Source organism: Heptranchias perlo, unplaced genomic scaffold (assembly GCF_035084215.1).
Source record: "Heptranchias perlo isolate sHepPer1 unplaced genomic scaffold, sHepPer1.hap1 HAP1_SCAFFOLD_90, whole genome shotgun sequence".
NCBI classification, from domain to species: Eukaryota; Metazoa; Chordata; class Chondrichthyes; order Hexanchiformes; family Hexanchidae; genus Heptranchias; species Heptranchias perlo.
This window is the reverse complement of record NW_027139940.1, coordinates 1,453,409-1,477,093: the sequence shown is the minus strand read 5'-3', so window position 1 is coordinate 1,477,093 and position 23,685 is coordinate 1,453,409. Positions and strand designations below refer to the sequence as shown.

Genomic DNA, 23,685 nt, shown 5'->3' with positions numbered 1-23,685 from the left:
CAGTCACTGAACAAACAGATTTGGTTAAAACTTTAAACTCAAGGAATAAGACATCAAAACATATATTTAATCAAATATTAGACAGATGGAAAGCCCAAAGCCCAGTATATTATTTTAATAAATAGTTGGAACAACAGAAACTATGAGACCCGCGGTCTGTGAGCATTGAAGCTAGATTATTGCTTCTGTTTGCTGGTACAATTGTACTTGTTTCTTGAAGCTTCCGATACTTGGATAGAATTGCTACAGCGTATAAAGAGCGGGTTGGCAGGTCTTACATTGTTGGTGTTTACAACAGTGCGCTGAACAATATTCCTGTCAGCCATGGGTGGCCTGCTGGGGCTCCCGATGGACATTGAAGACAACTCGGAGCACGCAGAGAGGTCACGCAGAGCAGATCAAGCTGCGAGGAGAGGGAGGAGGAGGAGGTCCAGGGCACTAAGCAGGAGGCCGTATCTCATCAGGGCCATCAGGGAACAATACTCTTACCTCAACATAAGCGGAGATCAATGCATCCGATGGCTGCAGTTCACGAAAGAGTTCGTGACGGAGATTTGTCAACTGCTGCGGCCACAATTGAAGCCTCAGGGCAGGGTAAGGACCGCATGGCCTGTGGTTGTCAAGTTAACCGTGGCGCTGAACCTTTACGGCGCTGGATCCTTTCAGGCCTTTGCTGGCGATATCAGCAACATCTCACAGTTTGCTGTACACTGCTGTATAAGGGACGTCACTGAGGCACTGTCCGAGCTGAATAAAAGGTTCATCACATTCCCTCTTGATAGAGAGAAGCTAAATGAGCGAGAGCGAGGCATTGCTCGCATTGCTCCCCTATGGTGCCATTGACTGCAAGCATATTGCCATGTGTGCTCCAAATATCAACTCGGCCATCTTCATGAACAGAAAGTGGTTCCACTCCTTCAATATACACCAGGTGTGCGACCACACGCAATGCATCATGCAGATCAATGCCCGCTACCCTGGCAGCAGTCATGACGCGGTAGTCCGAACAGCATGGCAGGTCAAAGTCTAGCTATTGGGTGACCAGATCTATCCCTTCATGAAGTGGCTCACGACTCCGGTCAGGAACGCACGCATGCACGCAGAGCAGGCCGACAGAGTGAGCCATGCAGCCACACAACACGTCATGGAGCATACTGTATCTGTCCAAAAGCAAAGCTTCCGCTCCGTGGTCCATACTGGAGCAGCACTCCGTTGATTGGGTGTCAAGATTCGGCGTTGTATGCTGCACAACCTCGCCCTTATATGGGAACAGCCCTGGCCACTACCGATTCGGCGAGAATCTGAGCAGTAGGCAGAGGAAGAGGAGAGAGAGGAGGAAGTGGAGAAATGGAGGAAGAGCCCAAGAGGCAATAAGGTGAACAGGCCATATCTGCCAGGACTCTGCGTGCTCACCTTATTAATGAGTGACATCAGTAACCTCAACAACACGGCCCAAGCCATCAACAAAAGTCATACATTCCCCACCTGTACTCTCACAATCATTCTCCTCATGATGACGCATCGCTTCCACCCGCAGCGCATAAAGCTTGGGCTGATAAGCGGCAAGTAACATTCGCTCCAGACAAGTGCCAGACAATGACCATCTCCAACAAGAGAGGGTCTCACCACCTCGCCTTGACATTCAACGGCATTACCATCGCCAAATCCCCACCATCAACATTCTGGGGATCACCATTGAACAGAAACTTAACTGAGCCGGCCACATAAGTACTGTGGCTACAAGAGCGGGTCAGAGGCTGGTTATTCTGCCGTGAATGACTCACCTCCTGACTCCCCAAAGCCTTTCCACCATCTATAAGGCACAAGTCAGGAGTGTGATGGAATACTCTCCACTTGAATGGATGAGTACAGATCCAAAAACACTCAAGAAGCTCGACACAATCCAGGAAAAAACAGTCCGCTTGATTGGTACCCCATCCACCACCCTAAACATTCACTCCCTTCACCACCGGCGCACTGTGGCTGCAGTGTGTACCATCCCAGGATACACTGCAGCAACTCGCCAATGCTTCTTCGACAGCACTGCCCAAACCCGCGACCTCTACCACCTAGAAGGACAAGGGCAGCAGGCACATGGGAACAACACCAGCTGCACGTTCCCCTCCAAGTCATACACCATCCCGACTTCGAAATATATCGCCGTTCCTTCATCGTCGCTGGGTCAAAATCTGGAACTCCATACCGAACAGCACTGTGGGAGAACCTTCACCACACGGACTGCAGCGGTTCAAAAAGGCGGCTCAACACCACCTTCTCAAGGGTAGTTAGGGATGGGCAATAAATGCTCGCCTTGCCAGCGAAGCCCACATCCCATGACCGAATAAAAAAATACTGCGACTTCAAACACAAATTTATAAACGAACACATGATATCATGTAAACAACATTACCCATGTGCATTATTTCAGTGCCTGTCACTCGTATGCCTTCACCGATCCGAGTGCTCCGACAAGGTGCATCCCTAGAAGCTGGAGCATGGTTGGTAGGAGGCTGCTGACCTTCAATGGAGGAGAGTGCAGATGGCCTTGGAGATCGACCTTGAGCATTTCGGGGTGAGAGGGCCCGGCTTCAGACTGCACCATCCCGGCATGGGCTGCAGCATTCTGGCCTGGTTGGCTGACAGGCAACGGCAAGGGCATTGGCAGAGTGGCAGGGGTGGGAGCAGGAATGCTGTCGCCCGGAGAGCGGACAGCAGTCTTCTTTGGAGAACAGATTATTGGAGTGCTGTAACGCCCTGGAAGTCCTGTTCCACGGTTGTACCCACAGCCTCGATAAGAGCAGTCTGAGCCTTGAACGCTGCAGTCTGGGCTTCTAAAGCAGCAGTCTGAGCTCCAATGCAGACATCCAGCACCGCCAGTTTCCATGGCCGCAGCAACGGCCCATCCAATGATGGCCAGCACTGGCTCCTCCATGGGGGTAAGGACGTATCGGCGTGCTTGTCCTCCTCCAGTTCTTTTTGCTGCGTCCCGAAATGCGCCACCTTCTCCTTCAAGATTGAGGGAAGTGTCTCAGTGAGTGTCCTGCAAAATGTTTGGATAATGTGGCTGTTGTGGATGAATAGTTGGCAAGTGTGTGTGACCTGTGAGTTGGGGGTGTGCGGCTTGCAGCAGTGATCATGTGTGAGGGTGAGAGGAGGATTGGAAGAGTTGACTGCTACTTGAAAGAATGTGTTGGTATGTGGGTGATGAGGGTTTTAGTGTGTTGAACAGTGGATGAGGGAAATTGGACAGTTCATAGAATCATATAAAATAACGGAACAGAAGGAGGCCATTCGGCCAATGCTGTTGGGAGCTGAAGTTGGGTGAAATGATGGGCAGACTCGTTCCTTGTCGTGCCATTATTTCAGTGTTACAGTGCGATAAGCAGGATACAGTCAAGCCGAGGCACGAGCTCTTTAGACAGTACCCCCCAAATCAGCCAATGCGTGGCCCTGGTCCCTTTATGCTACCTTTGCTCACACCTTGGACAGGCCCACCGAAACCCACTTAATACACACAGACTGGGTATCTTTGTCAGCCACTCAACACCACTTAAAAATAACTGGCTTTGGAACAGTCATTTCCCCCACAAAGAACAGTTTGTCTTTGTTCACCTCAATGAGGTATGAGTTTTCTCCCATCAAACTCAATCTTGCCCCAATTGCTGTGTCCTGTTTAGAGTAACGTGTGCCTTCCCTGAATTTGACTGTTCTTTTTTTTCCGAGACTGGTTGTCTCCATTCATCGTTCACCAGGCAGCAACTTCAATCTTATGTATATTTTCCCCAGGCTTTGAGTAATACCAATTTGCATCTGTACAACAGGAAGTCAATTGTTAGGCAAGGACATGGACCCGACTTGACTTTCTTTGGATGGCTGTTCAACCCTTTCAGTCTTCATTGCATCTCTTTCCCTCATTCATGTCTCAACAGTAGTAGACGCCACTTGACAGTTGTCCTCACTCACCTTGACTAGTCGTGTCAAATCATTTAACTTCTTCCTGCACTGCATCCATGTTCTTGGTGCTTCACTCCTGGCATTGACCTCGTTCACTGCTTCCTCCGACTGCTACTTGAGCATATGCCTGGAGGGCCTCTTGACCAACCTCCCACCAACCCAGCGGATACAGGATGACCCTCCTCCTCTTCACCTCTTCCATCAGAGAACCTTGGAACACACTTTCACAGGCGCAGCCATTCACAGTGTCAGCTGGGGCTCAGTGGGTCGCCCTCTCATGAGTCAGAAGGTCGTGGGTTCAAGACCCACTCCAGAAACTTTAGCACCAAATCTAGGCTGACACTCCAGTGCAGTACTGAGGGAGAGCAACATTGTTGGAAGAGCCGTCTTTCGGATGAGACGTAAAACCATGTCCCCGATCTGCCCTCTCAGGTGGACATAAAAGGTTCCATGGCACTATATCGAAGAAGAGCAGAGGAGTTCTCCCCGGTATCCTGGGGCCAATATTTATCCCTCAACCAGCATCACTAAAACATAGATTATGTGGTCATTATCAAATTGCTGCTTGTGGGAGCGTGCTGTGCGCAAATTGGTTGCCAGGTTACCTACATTACAATAGTGACACTTCATTGGCTGTAAAGCGATTTGGTACATCCTGAGGTTGTGAAAAGCGCTATATAAATGCAAGTCTTTTTTTTCCTTCAATATATTCCAGCATAGATTTACTTCCCAATGGGCTTCCACCAATTCCTGCTACCACATTGCACCTTTCCTTTAAGAGGTGCAGGCTGCCTTCAAGTCGAACGAGCCACTCCCGGTATCTGGACACCCTGCTGGTGCCTGCAGCTAATCAACGTAGCAATCATTGAAATCAGAAGGCACCAAGAATGTTAGGTGCTGCCTGCATCGCCACCAACGGGTGCGGGTTAATCGCGCACCGCGTCCGTTTTTGATGGTTATCCAACAAAGGCACCTCTGTGTTTATAAACACCTCAGTGTATTTCACCCAGTGTCCAGAACTGTGAGGTCTCCGCCGATGTGACAGCTTTCTGTGTTTATAAACTTCTGTAGCAATGGCGAGGCCGACGTGCACCAACTTTCTCAGACTACGCACTGGAGGCCTCGGTGTAGGAGATGGACGCATAGAGGGGCTTCCAGCATCCGCAGAGCCGGTGGGGTGGGGGTGGAGGGGGCGGCAAGAGGCCCACCAGACAAATACTGCGCTAGAATTCAATGCCAGGAGCATTGCACCACACACATGGATGCAGTGCAGGAATAAGTTCAACGATTTGACACGAATGGTCAACGTGAGTGAATTCAACTGTCAAATGTCGTCTCCTACCAACTGCACCATTAAACAAGACCATGACAGTCACATCACCCAAACAACTTGCAGGACACTCACTGGACGAGACAGTGCTGGCCATCATTGGACGGGCCGTCGCTGCGGACCTGGCCACTGGGGGTGCTAGAGGCCTCGACGAAGGGGGTCTCGACAATCCATACCTCATGCTCCTTCTCGTTTCCCACTTCTCCCTCACCTCACAAGCTGTTCTGGCTCACGTGCTGCAGATGATGCAAGCACGCACATCTTACTGTCTCCTCTCCCCGCACCACAACTCAACCCGTGTCCCGTTGACATTGTAGATACCCAAGAACCGGAACCTGCCCAGTCGGAGGAGGAAGAGGAAGATGACAGTGATGATGTAGACACATCGTCACTCGATCTTATATTCCCAGCCACCAACTCAAGGACTCACTCTGCGCGTAGCTTAGGGGAGGCATCGGCACATGGTGAGACACCGGGCACAAGTGCACAGGAGCCTGGGCAGGGGGAACGGATACCACAGGTGCCAGATCGCCGGAGGGCACTAGTTCTGCTGCCGAGGAGTCAAATGAGGACTTCAATGGGCCCGGCTACAGAAGGCGGCTGATGGGCGTACAAAACCTATTGCTCGGTGCACTGGAAAGAATGAACACAATATCAAGGGGCATCGAGGAGTCCACTGGAACTTGGAACAGGGCTTTACACAGATCTTGGAGCCCATCCTTTCCTGCAGAGAACGGGTGATCACCTCCAGCAGCACACCTGTGGAACCAACCATGACGCAGAGCCTGTTGACCAATGTCACAGCTTCCACTGCAGCACAAACCAATGTCAAAGGTGTGTTTGCTTCATTTGGAAGCTCAGACTGCTGCGTTACAGGTTATATTCTCCAGCAGATCTCCAGGATTGCTGAGGCGCTTTCAGCATTCGGTGCGCCGGACGCCATCTTGGTAAAGGGTTTCGCGTGCCCGCAGATAACGAAAGCCTGTGACATGAAAGTAGGGACAATATGCGTTAGATCAGTGTGCAACGCGGATTTAAAGTGATGGACAACATTTTGGGACTTAACGCTCAACTCAAAGACCAGACTTAACCCCAACCATCAGCACGTATCTTAGAGTGACTGAAGGACCCCCACCAGCCCTATTTAAAGGGACCATGCAGGATTTAAAGTTTAGTTGCTGGATTATTGCTTCTGGCCACTGATGCATTTGGAGGTCTCCTATAATTGAATACTCGGACATGGGGACATCGCCTAACATTTGGAGACAGGACATGCAGGAGTGAAGTTAGGACTCGCTTCTACACGCAAAGGTTAGGAGAAGTTTGGAACGCTCTTCCGCAAACTGCAGTTGATGCTCGCTCAATTGTGAATTGTCAGTCTGAGATTGATAGATTTCTGTGAACCAAGGATATTAAGGGATATGGGACTAAGACGGGTATATGGAGTTAGGTCAGAGGTCCACCATGATCTCATTGAATGGCGCAACAGGCTCGAGGAGCTAAATGTCACTGCCACTCGCTGTCTCCTGTTATGCATCACCTCCTCTTGCAAGAACGCGAGAATTGTGTCGGTGAGTGTCCTGCAGGATGTCTGGGTGATGTGCCTGGCATGGTTGAATGGCTGCCAGTGTGTGTGACCTTGCAGCAGTGGTAATGTGTGATCGTGAGTGGAAGCATCTGGTAGGAAGAGTTGAATATTGCTTGAAAGAGTTTGTTGGTAGGTGGTTGATGGGGGGTGTAGTGCGTGGAGCAGTGGAAGCGGCGAGTGGTGCAGTTGGTAGGAGGAGCCAGTTGACAGTTGACCTCACTCACCGTGGCCACTCATGCCAAAGCATTGAACTTTTTCCTGCATTGCATCCATGTTCATGGTGCTATGCTCCTGGCATTGATTTCGTCCCCGTTGCCTCCGACTGCCTTGGGAGCATTTGCCTGCAGGGCCTCTTGCCCCTCTGCGGATACAGGATGCCCCTCATTCTGTCCACATCTTGCACCAAGGCTTTAGTGCATCATCAGAGAATCTTGGTGCACGCTCTCTCGCAGGCCTGGTACAAATTCAGATCGGCAGATTGGTGAGGTCTGGCGTGCAGCTTGAAGGATGTGTGATTTAGTGGTGTGCAACCTTTATTTAATGATTTAACATAACTAATCAGTTTGTAAACAGGGACGGTACCTTCATCTATGTATCACGTGTGTGATTTCTGACCTCCGTTCAGATTCTCTGCAAATAAGAGATGCAGAATGTCACGAAGAGGTGCAGCCTGGCTTTAAGAGGTGGGAGTAAATCATGCCATTCGGGATATATTCAATTTAACTCCCATTCTCCTCACTTTACATGATGCCGGTGTTTGTTATCCACACGTGCGCAAACGTCTTTGTCAAAATAGCGTCCAGCGCACGTCACACGAGATGCGTGCATTACGGAATCCATTTTGAGAACTTAAGAGGCAGCAGAGTGGCTGAAAATTGGGCGCTGCACGGGCCAATTCCTGGATGCATTATGTATATCGCATAGAATACAGCACGGCACAGATAATCGCCATTCGGCCCATCTGGGTAAAAAGTTCCCCTGAAACCGTTATTTAACAACAACAACAACAACTTGACTAAAGTGGCAGAAAACCTCAACTCATTTAAAAAGTACCTGGATGTGCACTTTTGGTTCCGGAACCGACAGGGCTACCGACCAAGTGCTGGAAAGTGGGATTGAGCTGGACAGCTCTCTTTCGGCCAGCACAGACACGATGGGCCGAATGGCCTCCTTCTGTGCCGTTACTGTCTATGACAAATATGTAATTCTATTATATTTTGTATATTTTGCATCGAATGCACACTACAACACAGAGGCCATTCGGCCCAACTGCTATTTCTATTTTACAACTTCTTGTCCACAGAATATCCCTTTTTATATTGTCAGAGTCCGACCATCTCATAACCTTCCTCATACAAACTACCATCGAGTTGGACTAATTCAGACTTCAGACCACGTTTCTTTTTTTTCTCTCACCAAACAAATTCACACTACAGTCCCTTTGGCGACGTCATTACACTTTTCAATACTACGTACCTTTGCTGATGCCAAGTCCACTTTCCCCAATTCACCGTCCCTTTGGCGACGACTGGCATAATTTCCAATACACCGTCCCATTGGCGACACCGAGTACACTTTCCCCAGTACACCATCCTTTTGGCGACACCGAGTACACTTTCCCCAATACACCTTCCTTTTGGTGACGCCGAGTACACTTTCCCCAGTACACCGTCCTTTTGGTGACACCGAGTACACTTTCCCCAATACACCGTCCCTTTGGTGATGCCTAGTACACTTTTCATTACTCCGTGCCAACCCCAGATACTTTCCAGCGTCCTCTCTGGGCTGTTTTCAGGGAGCTGTGTCTCAGCAAGAGCAGCAGCCTTCTTCCTCTTGTGTCTCACCCTTTTAACTCTCAGCTAACTGGGGAAGGTCTTCACCCACTCCAGACTTAATTACTTCCTAAAGGTGAGGTCCATTAAAAGAACCATACCTCTCCTCTTAAAGTGGAGGTTTCTTAAAACGGCCACACACTTACTCGGGGATCTGGACCCTCAGATACCGTGCTACAAGGAGCATACAGGGCTGAGTGCAGAATGAGAGGGAGCCTTACAGAGGGGTATGAGGGACAGAGTGGGGTATGAGAGGGAGCCTTATAGAGGGGTATAACGGACTGAGTGGTGAATGAGAGGAGTCCTTATAGAGGGGTATACGGGACTTCGTGAGGAATGAGAGGGGCCTTGACAAATGTCTGTTCCACCCCATCCCTAATTGAGACTCAAACCCTCCACCCCTATTGCTCGCACCCACATGAACCCTGCCACTTTCCTTCCCTCCATGTCCTAGTTTGGGTATCAGTTCTCAGGTGCTGGTGAGATCAGTCTGCTCCCTGTTATAGTACGTGAGGTTGAGTGTGTTTGTGAGTGTCAGTGTCTGTGTGTGTGTCGGTGAATGTCGATGTTAGTGTGTGGGTGTGTCTGTGAGTTTTTTCTGTGAGTGTGTGAATGTAGCTGTGATTGTGTCTGTGATTGTTTCTGAAATTGTGACTATGATGGTGTCTGTGAGCGTCTCTGTGAGTGTGATTGCAATTGTGTATGTTAGCGCCACAGTGATTGTGTCTGTGAGTGCGGCTGTGTGTGTGTCTGCAAGTGTGGCGGTGTGTGTGACTGTTTGTTGCTGTGAGTGTATCTGTGTGTGTGGCAGTGAGTGTCGCAGTGTGTGTGTCTTAGTGTGACTGTGATTGTGTCTGTGTGTGAATGTGATTGTGTCTGTGAGTCTGGCTGTGTGTGTGGCTGTGTGTGGCTGTGAGTGTGTCTGTGAGTGTGGCTTTGAGTGTGTCTGTGCGTGTGACTGTGATTGTGTCTGTGTGTGTCTGTGAGTGTGGCTGTGTGTGAGGTTGTGAGTGTGGCCGTGTGTGTGGCTGTGAGTGTGGCTGTGAGTAAGGCTGTGTGACTGTGATTATGTCTGCGAGTGTATCTGTGAGTGTGGCTGTGTGTGTGCCTGTGTGTGGCTGTTTGTGGCTGTATGTCTGGCTGTTTGTTGCTTTAAGTGTGACTGTGATTGTGACTGCGTGTGTGTCTTTGAGTGTGACTCTGTGTGGCTGTGAGTGTGAGTGTGATAGTGTCTGTGTGTGACGGTGATTGTGTCTGTTAGTGTGTCTGCGAGTGTGTCTGTGAGTGTGGCTGTGTGTGTGGCTGGACGTGTGGTTGTGCGTGGCTGTGATTGTTGCTGTGGTTGTGACAGTGAGTGTGTCTGTGAGTTTGTCTGCGAGTGTTTCTGTGAGTGTGGCTGTGAGTGTTTCTGTGATTGTGTATGTGAGTCAAAAAACAGCCATGGAGAACTAAAGAGGTAAGGGACTGTATAAGACATAAGGAAAGGGCAAACAAAAAGGCAAAAAATGGCACCGATCCTGGCGAATGGGAAAGATACAAAGATCAACAAAGGGTCACAAAACAGATAGCAAGAGCTACAAAAACAGAATATGAAAAGAAACTTGCAAGGGATATCAAAACCAATACGAAGAACTTTTATAGTTATATTAGGTAAAAGAGAGTGGTCAGGAGCAGTATTGGCCCCTTAAAAACTGAAAATGGGGAAATGGCGGACATGTTGAATAATTACTTTGCTTCAGTATTTACATTCGAAAAAGAGGATAGCATGCCGGAAATCCCAAGAAAACTAATATTGAATCGGAGACAGGGATTCAATAAAATTAACATCAGCAAAGCAACAGTAATGAAGAAAATAATAGTACTAAAGAGTGACAAATCCCCAGGGCCAGATGATTTCCATCCCAAGGTTTTAAAGGAAGTAGGTGACCAGATTGCACTATAATCTTTCAAAGTTCTCTAGATTCAGGAACTGTCCCTCGAGATTGAAACTTGCACGTCACTCCGATTTTTAAGAAATGAGAGAGGGAAACCAGGGAATTATAGACTAGTTAGCCTAACATCTGTTGTGGGGAAAATGCTGGAGTCTATAATAAGGATAGGGTGACTGAACACATCGAGAATTTTCAGTTGATCAGAGAGAGCCAGCATGGATTTGTGAAAGGTAGGTCGTTCCTGACAAACCTGATTGAATTTTTGAAGAGGTGACTAAATTAGTGGACAGGGGAATGTCAATGGATGTTATTTATATGGACTTCCAGAAGGCATTTGATAAAGTCCCATATAAGAGACTGTTAGCTAAGATAGAAGGCCATGGAATCGAAGGAATAGTATGGACTTGGATAGGAAGTTGGCTGAGCGAAAGGCGACAGAGAGTAGGGATAATGGGTTGGTACTCACATTGGCTGGATGTGACGAGTGGAGTCCCGCAGGGATCTGTCTTGGGGCCTCAATTATTCACAATATTTATGAACGACTTAGATGAAAGCATAGAACGTCTCACATCTAAATTTGCCGATGACACAAAGATTGGTGGCATTGTAAGCAGTGTAGTTGAAAACATAAAATTACAACGGGATATTGAAATATTAGGTGAATGGGCAAAACTGTAGCAAATGACACCGGGGAGAACTTCCCCTGCTCTTGTTCGAAATAGTGTCATTGGATCTTTAATGTCCACCTGAGAGGGCAGATGGAGCCACGGTTTCATGTCTCATCCGAAAGACGGCTCCTCCAACAATGCTGCACTCCCTCAGTACTGCACTGGAGTGTCAGCCTAGATTTTGTGCTGAAGTTTCTGGAGTGGGTCGTGAACCCACTACCTTCTGACTCATGAGAGGTCGACCTACTGTGCCCCAGCTGACACTGTGAATGGCTGCGCCTGTGAGAGCGTGCACCAAGGTTCTCTGGTGGAAGAGGTGGAGAGCAGGAGGGGGATCATATATCCGTGCGGCGGCGGGGAGGTGGTGGGTGGGCAAGAGGCCTTCCAGACATATGCTCAAGTGGCAGTGGGAGGAAGTTATTAACGAGGTCAATGCCAGGAATGTAGCACCAAGAACATGAATGCAGTGCAGGATGAAGTTCAATGATTTGACACGACTAGTCAAGGTGAGTGAGGTCAACTTTCAAGTGTCGTCTCCTGCTGTTGAGACATGAAAGAGGGAAAGAGAAACAATGAAGACTGAGAGGGTTGAACAGCCACCCAGCCAAAGTCAAGTCGAGACCATGGTCTTGCCTAAAAATTGACTTCCTGTTGTACCGATGCAAATTGTGTATTATTCAAAGCTCGGGGGAAATATACATAAGATTGAACTTGCTGCCTGGTGAACGATGAACGGAGACAACCAGATCGGAAACAAAGACCAGTCAAATACAGGAGAGTCACACGTTACTCGAAACAGGACACAGCAATCGGGGCAAGATTGAGTTTGATGGGAGAAAACTCACACTTAATTGAGGTGAACAAAAACAGACTAGTCTTTGTGGGGGAAATGACTGTTCCAAAGCCAGTTGGTGTTAAGTATTGTTTGATTGGCAGACAAAGATACCCATTTTTTTATATTAATTGCTCGAGGTCGACCTCTATGGCCATCCGCACTCTCCTCCATTGAAGATCAGCAGCCTCCCACCACCCATACTCCAGCCACTGGAGATGAACCTTGTCGGAGCACGAGGATAGTTAAAGGCACACGAGTGACAGGCACTAAAATAGTACACAAGGATAAATATGGTAATGGTGTTTACATGATTTCATGTGTTAGTTTATAAATTGGTATTTGAAGTGTTTGATGTTGGATTTATTAACGTGCTGCGGGAGGAAGCAATCTTTAATCACGAGGAGGACGATTGGGATGTGGGAGAGGACAGGTGGGGAATGCAAGTGAGTTGGTGACTTGGGAGGTGTTGTTGAGGTTACTGATATCACGCATTAATAATGTGAGTAGGCAGAGCCCGAGCAGACAGGGTCTGTACAACTTATTGCCTCCTTGCCTCCTCCTCCAGTTCCTCCTCGCCCTCCTCTTCCTCCGCTCCCTCCTTTTCCTCTGCCTGTAGCTCAGTATCACGCCACATAGACAGTGGCCAGGGCTGTTCCGTTATGAGGGCGAGGTTGTGCAGCATACACCGACGAATCTTGACACCCGCTAATCGGAGTGCTGCAGGGCTCCATCAGAATGGACCAGCCAGCGGAAGCGTATCTTCAGGACACCGACAGTGTGCTTGATGACGTTTTGTGTGGCTGCATGGCTCCCTCTGCAGGCCTGCTCTGCGTATGTGTGTGTGTTCCTGACCGGAGTCGTGAGCCACCTCATGAGGGGAGCGATCTGGTCGCCCAATAGCCAGCCGTTGGCCTGCCATGCTGACAGGACTGACTGGTAATGAAGGTGTCATACTGCTGACAAGGTAGCGGGCATTGACCTGTATGATGCGTTGCATGTGGTCGCATACCAGGTGTATATTGAAGGAGTGGAACCCCTTTCTGTTAATGAAGATGGCCGAGTTGATATTTGCAGCACACATGGCAAGATGCTTGCTGTCAATGGCACCATTGGGAAGCAATGCGAGCAATGCCTCACTCTCGCTCATTCAGCTTCTCTCGGTCAAGAGGGAATGTGATGAACCGTTTACACAGCTCGTACAGTGCCTCAGTGACCTCCCTTATGCAGCAGTGCACTGCAAATTGTGAGATGTTGCTCACACCGCCAGCAGAGGCCTGAAAGGATCCAGAGCCATAAAAGTTCAGCGCCATGGTTACCTTGACAGCCACAGACCATGCTGTCCTTGCCCTGCTCTGAGGCTTAGTTGTGGCTGCAGCAGTTGAAAATCTATGTTGGAAACTCTTTCGTCAACTTCAGCAATCGGATGCATTGACCTCCGCTTATGTTGAGGTCAGAGTATTGTTCCCTGAAGGCCTTCATGAGATACAGCCTCCTGCTCAGTGCCCTGCACCTCCTCCTCCTCCTCCCTCTACTTGCAGCTTGATCTGCTCTGAGTGACCTCTTTGCGTGCTCCCAGTCGTCTTCTATGCCGAGCGGGAGCCCAAGCAGGCCACCCATGGCTGCCAGGAATCTTGTGCAGCGCACTGTTGTAAATGACACCAACAATGTAAGACCTGCCAAACCGCTCTTTATACACTGGAGCAAATCTATCCAAGTATAGGAAGCATGAAGAAACACGTACAATTGTACCAGCAGCCAGAAGCAATAATCCAGCTTCAATGCTGACAGACCGCGGGTCTCATAGTTTCTGTTGTTCCAAATATTTATTAAAATAATATACTGGGCTTTGGGCTTTCCATCTGTGTTATATTTGATTAAATATATGTTTTGATGTCATATTCGTTGAGTTTAACGTTGTTAACCGAATCTATTTGTTCAGTGACCGGAATTAATGTCAGTCTCCATGGGCCGTAATTGTCTCACTGGAATTTTTTCGTGTGCTGTAAATAAGCGAATACATTCAATTTGTTATCCAATAGTGTCAGTGGGAGCATCCCCTCCGGCACCAACAGGGATCAATGGCTCTACAGAGTGGGAGAGAATAGATCGGAACCTGGGAACAATAGATTGGAATGTAAAACAATGGGTCAGAATATCAGAACAATGGATTGGGACAGTCCATTCTGGATATTTCAATATCTGTATGTATATTATGGTTCAATGTCATTGGAGGGGCGGACATATTATATGCTTCGGAGCATACAACTAATTTAATATCCCCTCCTCGCTGCTGTTGGTGTTCCTGGTAAGTCTCTACATCCAAATATTAATCATATACACCATGTTCCACAGTATTACTGTTCTTATTATTTACTAGCCTCTCCTCGCTGCTGTCGGTGTTCCTGGTGAGTCTTTATATCCATCGTAAAAATTAAAGTGTTAACGTGGAATGGGAACAATAGCGATAGGGGGAACATGCATGGGAAATATATTTAAAGCGGCTTTCTATGTGTGAGGATTAATTTACAATGGGATCCTGGGAGTGAGTTTGTATGTACAGGGAGCCCTAGCATGAGCCTGTTTTTACGGGGCCTTGTGGTGTGTCAGTATTTACAGGGTGGTCCAGAGATGATACTAATATTTGCCGGGAGTCCAGGGCCGATAGTAAAATTTAGAGGTGATCCAGAGACAGTAGTGATATTTACAGTGGATCCGGAGGTGGTACTAATATTTACAGTGCAATACAGGGAGGCAACTAGTATTTACAGGGGAACCAGAGATGGAACTAAGATTTAAAGGGGGACCCAGAAACAGTACTAATATATACAGTGAATCCAGAGACGGTACTAATATTTACAGGGGGATTCAGAGACTGTATTAATATTTACAGTTGATCCGCAGGTGGTACTAATATTTACAGGAGGATACAGGGAGGCAACTATTGTTTGCAGGAGAACCAGAACTGGAACTTATATTTGCAGGTGGATACAGATACAGTACTAATATACACTGGAAATCCAGATATTGCACTAGTAATAACAGGGGATCCAGAGAATGTATTAATATTCACAGGGGATCCGGAGACTGTACGAATATTCACAGGGGATCCGGAGACTCGACCAATATTTACAGGGGATCCAGAAAGTGTACTAATGATTACAGGTGAACCAGAGACTGTACTAATAATTACTGGGGATCCAGAGAATGTACTAATATTTACAGGGGATCCAGAGAGTGTACTAATATTTACAGGGGATCCAGAGAGTGTACTAATATTTACAGGGAATACAGAGATTGTTCTAATATTTACAGGGGATACAGAGACTGTACTAATTGTTACAAGGTGTACAGAGACTGTACTAATATTTGCAGGGAATCCAGAGTCTGTACTAATATTGATAGGGGATCAAGAGAGTTTACTAATGTTTACATGTGATCCAGAGACTGTACTTATATTTATATGGGATCCAGAGACTGTACTAATATTTGCAGGGGATGTAGACACTGTATTAATATTCACAGAGGATCCCGAGACTGTACTAATATTTACGGATGATCCAGAGACTGTACAAATATTTACAGGGGATCCAGAGACTGTACTAATATTTACAGGGGATCCAGAGGCTGTACTAATAATTACAGAGAATCCAGCGATTTCACCAGAATATATAGTTGGTTCCAGAGACTTTATTATTGTTTACAGTGAGTCCCAGCTTGATCTAAAAATCCCATCTTTATTTTCCTTCCTTACAGTTAATTTATTGACAATGGTGATTCTATCTCGTGGAAAGTGCGGTCTCTCCAAATGTGTCACTCACTACCTGGTGTCCATGGCAGCGGCGGATCTACTGGTCGTTATCACTGATCTGACATTGAGGAAGATTCCCATTATTTATCGTTCACAGTTGACTTTTCTTGACCACTTTCCCATATGTGATATCCACACCGTCCTGCTTTATGCTGTCACGGACTATTCTGTCTGGTTCACCGTCACTTTAGCCTTTGATCGATTTGTGGCCATTTATTGCCAGAAGCTGAAAACTAATTATTGCAGCAAGAAAACGGCAGATGTGGTTCTGGGAACAGTGAGTGTGCTGAGCTGTTTAAAGAACATTTTCTGGTACTTTATGTTCAAAGGTCCATATCTGCCTTGGTTTTGTAATGATGTAACGGGTGTTTCAACGTCACCGGTATGGTCAGCAATCGAACTCCTTCATTATATCCTCACCCCATGTGTCCCATTTAATCTGATTGTGTTCCTCAATGTTTTAACAGTCAGACACATTTTCGTGGCCAGCAGAGCCTGCAGGAGACTCCGGGGTCACAGCAGTGGGGAAAGTCCTATACACCCAGAGATGGAAAGTCGCAGGAAATCAATGATTTTACTGTTCGTTATATCAGGAAACTTTATCGTGTTATGGGTGGTGTTCATGTTGTATTCTATCAATCGACGGTTGTTGTATTTGGCGCGAACGTCTGTAATTCTACATCCACTTGTACAAGAACTGGGATTTGTGCTCCAGCTCCTGAGTTGCTGCACAACCACCTGTATTTATGCCGTGACCCAGGCGAAATTCAGAGAGCAGTTGAAGAACGTGGTGAAATATCCCTTGACTGTAATTGTTAAATTCATTAAATAGTGCGAAGATCTGAAGACGGCAGAGTGAGAACTGTGTCATTCCGATCGGCTGCGGTGCTGCAAACACTGGGTGTTCATGTTAGTGCTGAAACGTTTGTATCCTGAGGCTATTGATAGACTCATTGTACAGATCTTGTCAAAGTGCGTATCACATGCAAGGGCAAGTTGTAAAATAATATCTGGTCATCTATCGCAAAAAATGTTTGTCCATATGGGATAAATTAAAAGGTAATTAAGTAAACAGCAACACACGCTGACGGTGACCAGAGTGTGAATGGGCGGGAGGTCGAGGAGATCCTATGACTGCAGGTGTCGGTGATCAGTGTGTGAGTGGGGCGGGGGGCAGAGGAGATCCCATGACTGTAGGTGTCGGTGATCAGTGTGTTAATAGGGTGAGAGGTAGAGCAGATCCCGGTATTGTTGGTGTCGGTGGTCAGTCTGTTAATGGGGCGGGAGATACACGAGATCCCGAGGCTGTCGGTCCCGGTGATCAGTGTGTTAATGGGGAGGGAGGTAGAGGAGATCCCAGGGCCGCAGGTGCAGGTGTTCAGAGTGTGAATGGGGCGGGAGAAACATAGAAACAGAGAAATAGGAGCAGGGGTATGCCTTTCGGCCCTTCGAGCCTGCTCCGCCATTCAATATGTTCATGGCTGATCTGAATATCTATTTCAATACCATTTCCACACTCTCTCTCTCCATACCCCTTGATGCCTTTTCTGTCTCGAAATCTATTTAGCTCCTTCTTAAATCTATTCAGTGACTTGGCCTCAACAACCTTCTGTGGTTGATAATTCCACAGGTTCACCACCCTCACATTGAAGAAATTTCTCCTCATCTCAGTCCGAAATGTCCTACCCCGTATCCTGAGACTGTGACCCCTCGTTCTGGACCCACCAGCCCGGGGAAACATCCTCCCTGCATCTAGTCTGTCTAGCCCTGTCAGAATTTTATATGTTTCAATGAGATCCCCTCTCATTCTTTTAAACTCGAATGAATACAGGCCAAGTCGACTCATTCTCTCCTCATTCGACAGCCCTCCCATCCCAGCAATCAGTCGAGTGAACCTTCGCTGAACCCCCTCTATGGTAAGTATATACTTTCTTAGGTAAGGAGACCAAAACTACACACTATACTCCAGGTGTGGTCTCAACAAGTCCCTGTATAACTGCAGGAAGACATCCTCGCTCCTGTACTCAAATCCTGTTGCAATGAAGGCCAACATCCCATTTGCCTTCCTAACTGCTTGCTGAACCTGCATGTTTGCTCTCAGTGACTGTTGTACAAGGACACCCAGGTCACTTTGTACATCAATATTTCCCAATCTATCACCATTTCAATAATACTCTGCCTTTCTGCTTTTACTTCCTTCACATTTATCCACATTATACTGCATCTGCCATGTATTTGCCCACTCAATCAACTTGCCTAAATCGCCTGGAAGCCTCTTTGCATCCTCCTCACAACTCACGATCCCACCTAGTTTTGTGTCGTTAGCAAACTTGGAAATATTACATTTGGTTCACTCGTCCAAATCATTGATATATATTGTGAATAGCTGGAGTCCAAGCACTGATTCCTGCGCTACCCCACTCGTCACTGCCTGCCACCCCTAATAAGACCCATATATTCATGCTCACTGTTTCCTGTCTGTTAACCAATTATCAATCCAAGCCAGTATATTACCACCAATCCCATGTGCTTTAATTTTGGACACTAATCTCTTATTTCGGACTTTTTCAAAGGCCTTCTGAAAATCCAAATAAAGCACATTCACTGGTTCTCCTTTATCTGTTCTACCTCAAGAAACTCCAGTAGTTTTGACAAACATGATTTCCCTTTCATTAATCTGTGTTGACTTCGTCTAATCCCGTTGACATGTTTTAACTGTGCTGTTATCACATCCTTTATAACAGACTGTAGCATTTTCCCGACTACTGACGTTAGACTAACCGGTCTGTGCTTCCCTGCTTTCTCTTTCCCTCCTTTTTTTAAATAGTGGGGTTACATTTGCCACCCTCCAATCCGCAGGTACTGTTCCATAATCTATAGAATTTTGGAAGATGACAAATAATGCAACCATTATTTCCATGGCTACCTCTTTTATTACTCTGGGACGCAGGTTATCAGGCCCTGGGGATTTATCGGCTTTCAGTCCCATTAATTTCACCAGCACTATTTTAAAAAAAAATTAAAATTCCTTTAATTCCTTCTTTTTGCTAGTCCCTTGGTTATTCTCGCATTTCTGGGAAGTTATTGGTTTCCTCTTCCGTGAAGACAGAACGAAAGCATATGCTCAATTACTCTGACATTTCCTTGCTCCCCATTATAAATTATTCTGTTTCTGACTGTAAGGGATGTACATTTGTCTTCACGAATCATTTTATTTTTATATACTGTGATCAATGTGTTAACGGGGTGATGGGGAGGTGGGGGTGTGGGGGTGTGGTGGGTGGAGGAGATCCCGGGACTGCAGGTGTCAGTGATCAGTGTGTTAATGGGGCAGGATGTAGAGGAGATCCCGGGACTGCAAGTGTCAGTGATCAGTGTGTTAATAGATCATGAGGTGGAGGAGAACCCAGGACTGCAGGTGTCGGTGATCAGTTCTTAAGGGGGCATGAGGTAGTGCAGATCCCGGGACTGTGGGTGTCGGTGATCACTGTATTAATGGGGCGGCTATCGAGGTGATAATAGAATAATGGAATCTTAGATTCCAACAGCAGAGCTGTAGGCCATTCGGCGTCTTCGTGCCTGTGCCTGTTCATTGAAAGAGCCGTCTAATTTACTCCAACAACCCGAACCCAGCAATTTAGTTGGCTTCGACTACATGTCCAATTGCCTTTTCAAACATCCTCCGGCACCAGTTTCCATCGCTCTTTCATCTGGTGACAAAATTCTCCTCATTACCCCTCTAGTTCTTTTGCCAATTATTTGAAATCTGAGACCTTTTGTTACTGACCCATTTGCCACAGGAAACAGCTCCTACCTACTTGCTCTATCAAGACCCTTCATCATTTTGAATGCCTTTGTTTTGTCTCCCCTTTAACCTTCTCTGCTCCAAGGAGAACAACCCCAGCTTCTCTACTCTGTACTCCTCCAAGGCCTTGACATCCTTCCTGAAGTGAGGTGCCCAGAATTGGACACAATGCTCCAACTGAGGCCTAACCAGTGATTTATAAAGGTTGAGCTTGGCTTCCTTGTTTTTTACTGTATGCCTCTAGTTACAAAGCCAAAAATCCCATACGCTTTCTTAACTGCCTTTTCAACTTGCCCTCCCACCTTCAAAGATTTGGAATTCCCCTCCCCTCCCGGTCCCTCTGTTCTTGCTCCCTCCTCAAATTAGTCCCATTTAGATTGTACTGCCTCGCCATGTTGTTACTCCCAAAGTGCATCACTTCACACTCATTAAATTGCATCTGCCATGTGTCTGCCCATTTCACCAGTCTGTCTGTGTCCTCATGATGTCTGCTATTATCGTCCACACTATTTACTACGTTGCCATTTTTGTGTTTCCTGCAGGCTTGGGAATTGTGCGACTGAAACACAAGTGCAAGTTATTTCCATATAACAAGAAAAGCAAATTTACTGATACCGATGCTTGGGGGACCCCACTGCTTCTCTCCAGTCAGATCAACATCCGTTCAATGTTACTGTCTGCTCCCTATCCATCAGCCAATAATGTGCGAAAGTAACCACGTCCCTTCAATCCCATGCACTTCTATTTTCCGAATCTGTTCAAAGTTTGCAGAATACGAAACTCGGAAATGTAGGAAATAATGTCGAGGATCGTAACAGATTCAAGAGGACATCGACAGACTGGGGAAATGGGCAGACAGATGGCAGCTGAAATTTGACATCGAGAAGTGTGAAGTGATGACTTTGTCGGGGCAATGAGGAGAGGCAATATCAACTAAATGGGTCAATTTTAACGTGGGTGCAGGAACAGAGAGACCTGGAGCAATATGTGGGCTAATCTTTGAAGGTGGAAGGACAAGTTGAGAAGTCTGTTAAAAAAGCATATGGAACTTTGCCATATTAATATGGGCTTTATTAATACAAAAGCAAGGAAGTTGCTCCAACACCGAATCTCAATGGTATTATTTTGAGGGGGGAGCAAGAGGCCTGAAACTTTTTTCTTCAACACCCAAACCAAAATTGAGCAAATTTTCCCAGTACTTATTCTCGGCTTATATCAGCTTTACACATCCTGCACCACTCTCCTTCCCTGGAATCACCCTTCTGCACCCTCGCAGTTCTGCGTGCGCTCTGTCCACACGGCAACCCATTCTGATATCAATCAAAGAAAACATCCCCACCAATCTCAGCTCTTTTCGAAAGCTGACAATCAGCTCATTGATTGCTCAGCTGACGCAACCAATTTGGTCGAGATTGAAAGCAATGTGGCCTAAAATGGATGGAACACACACAAATAAAAACAAGATTAAAGAGATAAATAGATCAATTCAAGAGTATGGAAGAAAGCTGAGGAGGAGGCTAAGTAATATTTTAGAACTATATTTAAATCGTTGAACTATATTCTATTAATATTACAATACTCAAGCAACTGCGAATTTCCCAGGACCATTATTAATATGAAGTATTTCTTGAGATTTAGCGTGTGAGGTGAAATGTGAAACAGTTGGCCAGAGCAGGGATGCTGTCATTAAAAGGGTGAAAGGCACCTTGACACGTAGATATCAGCCAAAATTCAATCATGATTCTGTTCCCACCATCTGCCCAAATACTGTGTGCAGCCATTCAGGCCGAGTCATTATAACAGCAACAACAACTTGCATAATACAACGCCTTAAATGTGGAAAAAAACATCCTGAGGGGCTTCAGGGTGGGGCGAGGGAAAAGATAAGCAAAGGAAGGAGATATTACGAGAGGTGACCAAAAGCTCGGTCAAAGAGATGGGTTTAAAGAGAGCGGCGTTTTGCTCTCAAGATTGGAGGAGAGGGAAGGGAAAGGACAAAGGAAAACTACATCTACCTGGAAGGAATTATAGAATCATAGAATCATAGAAGTTACAACATGGAAACAGGCCCTTCGGCCCCCCAACATGTCCATGTCGCCCAGTTTATACCACTAAGCTAGTCCCAATTGCCTGCACTTGGCCCATATCCCTCGATACCCATCTTCCCCATGTAACTGTCCAAATGCTTTTTAAAAGACAAAATTGTACCCGCCTCTACTACTGCCTCTGGCAGCTCGTTCCAGAAACTCACCACCCTTTGAGTGAAAAAATTGCCCCTCTGGACCCTTTTGTATCTCTCCCCTCTCACCTTAAATCTGTGCCCCCTCGTTTTCGACTCCCCTACCTTTGGGAAAAGATTTTGACTATCGACCTTATCTATGCCCCTCATTATTTTATAGACTTCTATAAGATCACCCCTTAACCTCCTACTCTCCAGGGAAAAAAGTCCCAGTCTGTCGAACCTCTCCCTATACGTCAAACCATCAAGTCCCGGAAGCATCCTAGTAAATTTTTTCTGCACTCTTTCTAGTTTAATAATATCCTTTCTATAATAGGGTGACCAGAACTGTACACAGTACTCCAAGTGTGGCCTCACCAATGCCCTGTACAACTTCAACAAGACATCCCAACTCCTGCATTCAATGTTCTGACCAATGAAACCAAGCATGCTGAATGCCTTCTTCACCACCCTATCCACCTGTGACTCCACTTTCAAGGAGCTATGAATCTGTACTCCCAGATCTCTTTGTTCTATAACTCTCCCCAACGCCCTACCATTAACGGACTAGGTCCTGGCCCGATTCGATCTACCAAAATGCATCACCTCACATTTATCTAAATTAAACTCCATCTGCCATTCATCGGCCCACTGGCCCAATTTATCAAGATCCCGTTGCAATCCTAGATAACCTTCTTCACTGTCCACAATGCCACCAATCTTGGTGTCATCTGCAAACTTACTAACCATGCCTCCTAAATTCTCATCCAAATCATTAATATAAATAACAAATAACAGCGGACCCAGCACCGATCCCTGAGGCACACCGCTGGACACAGGCATCCAGTTTGAAAAACAACCCTCTACAACCACCCTCTGTCTTCTGTCGTCAAGCCAATTTTGTATCCAATTGGCTACCTCACCTTGGATCCCATGAGATTTAACCTTATGTAACAACCTACCATGCGGTACCTTGTCAAATGCTTTGCTGAAGTCCATGTAGACCACGTCTACTGCACAGCCCTCATCTATCTTCTTGGTTACCCCTTCAAAAAACTCAATCAAATTCGTGAGACATGATTTTCCTCTCACAAAACCATGCTGACTGTTCCTAATTAGTCCCTGCCTCTCCAAATGCCTGTAGATCCTGTCCCTCAGAATACCCTCTAACAACTTACCCACTACAGATGTCAGGCTCACTGGTCTGTAGTTCCCAGGCTTTTCCCTGCCGCCCTTCTTAAACAAAGGCACAACATTTGCTACCCTCCAATCTTCAGGCACCTCACCTGTAGCTGTGGATGATTCAAATATCTCTGCTAGGGGACCCGCAATTTCCTCCCTAACCTCCCATAACGTCCTGGGATACATTTCATCAGGTCCCGGAGATTTATCTACCTTGATGCGCGTTAAGACTTCCAGCACCTCCCTCTCTGTAATATGTAAACTCCTCAAGACATCACTATTTATTTCCCCAAGTTCCCTAACATCCATGCCTTTCTCAACCGTAAATACCGATGTGAAATATTCATTCAGGATCTCACCCATCTCTTGTGGTTCCGCACATAGATGACCTTGTTGATCCTTAAGAGGCCCTACTCTCTCCCTAGTTACCCTTTTGCCCTTTATGTATTTGTAGAAGCTCTTTGGATTCACCTTTGCCTGATCTGCCAAAGCAATCTCATGTCCCCTTTTTGCCCTCCTGATTTCTCTCTTAAC

At 46.7% G+C, this 23,685-nt stretch overlaps 1 protein-coding gene across 1 annotated transcript; it reads left to right on the top strand.

Annotated features, from left to right (window-relative positions):
• The first annotated feature begins 15,905 nt into the window (after positions 1 to 15,905).
• On the top strand, positions 15,906 to 16,778 carry LOC137319835 (probable G-protein coupled receptor 139). The gene has a single exon (XM_067981753.1). It carries the CDS (start codon positions 15,906 to 15,908, stop codon positions 16,776 to 16,778), a length of 873 nt encoding a protein of 290 aa, XP_067837854.1.
• The last annotated feature ends 6,907 nt before the right edge of the window (positions 16,779 to 23,685 follow it).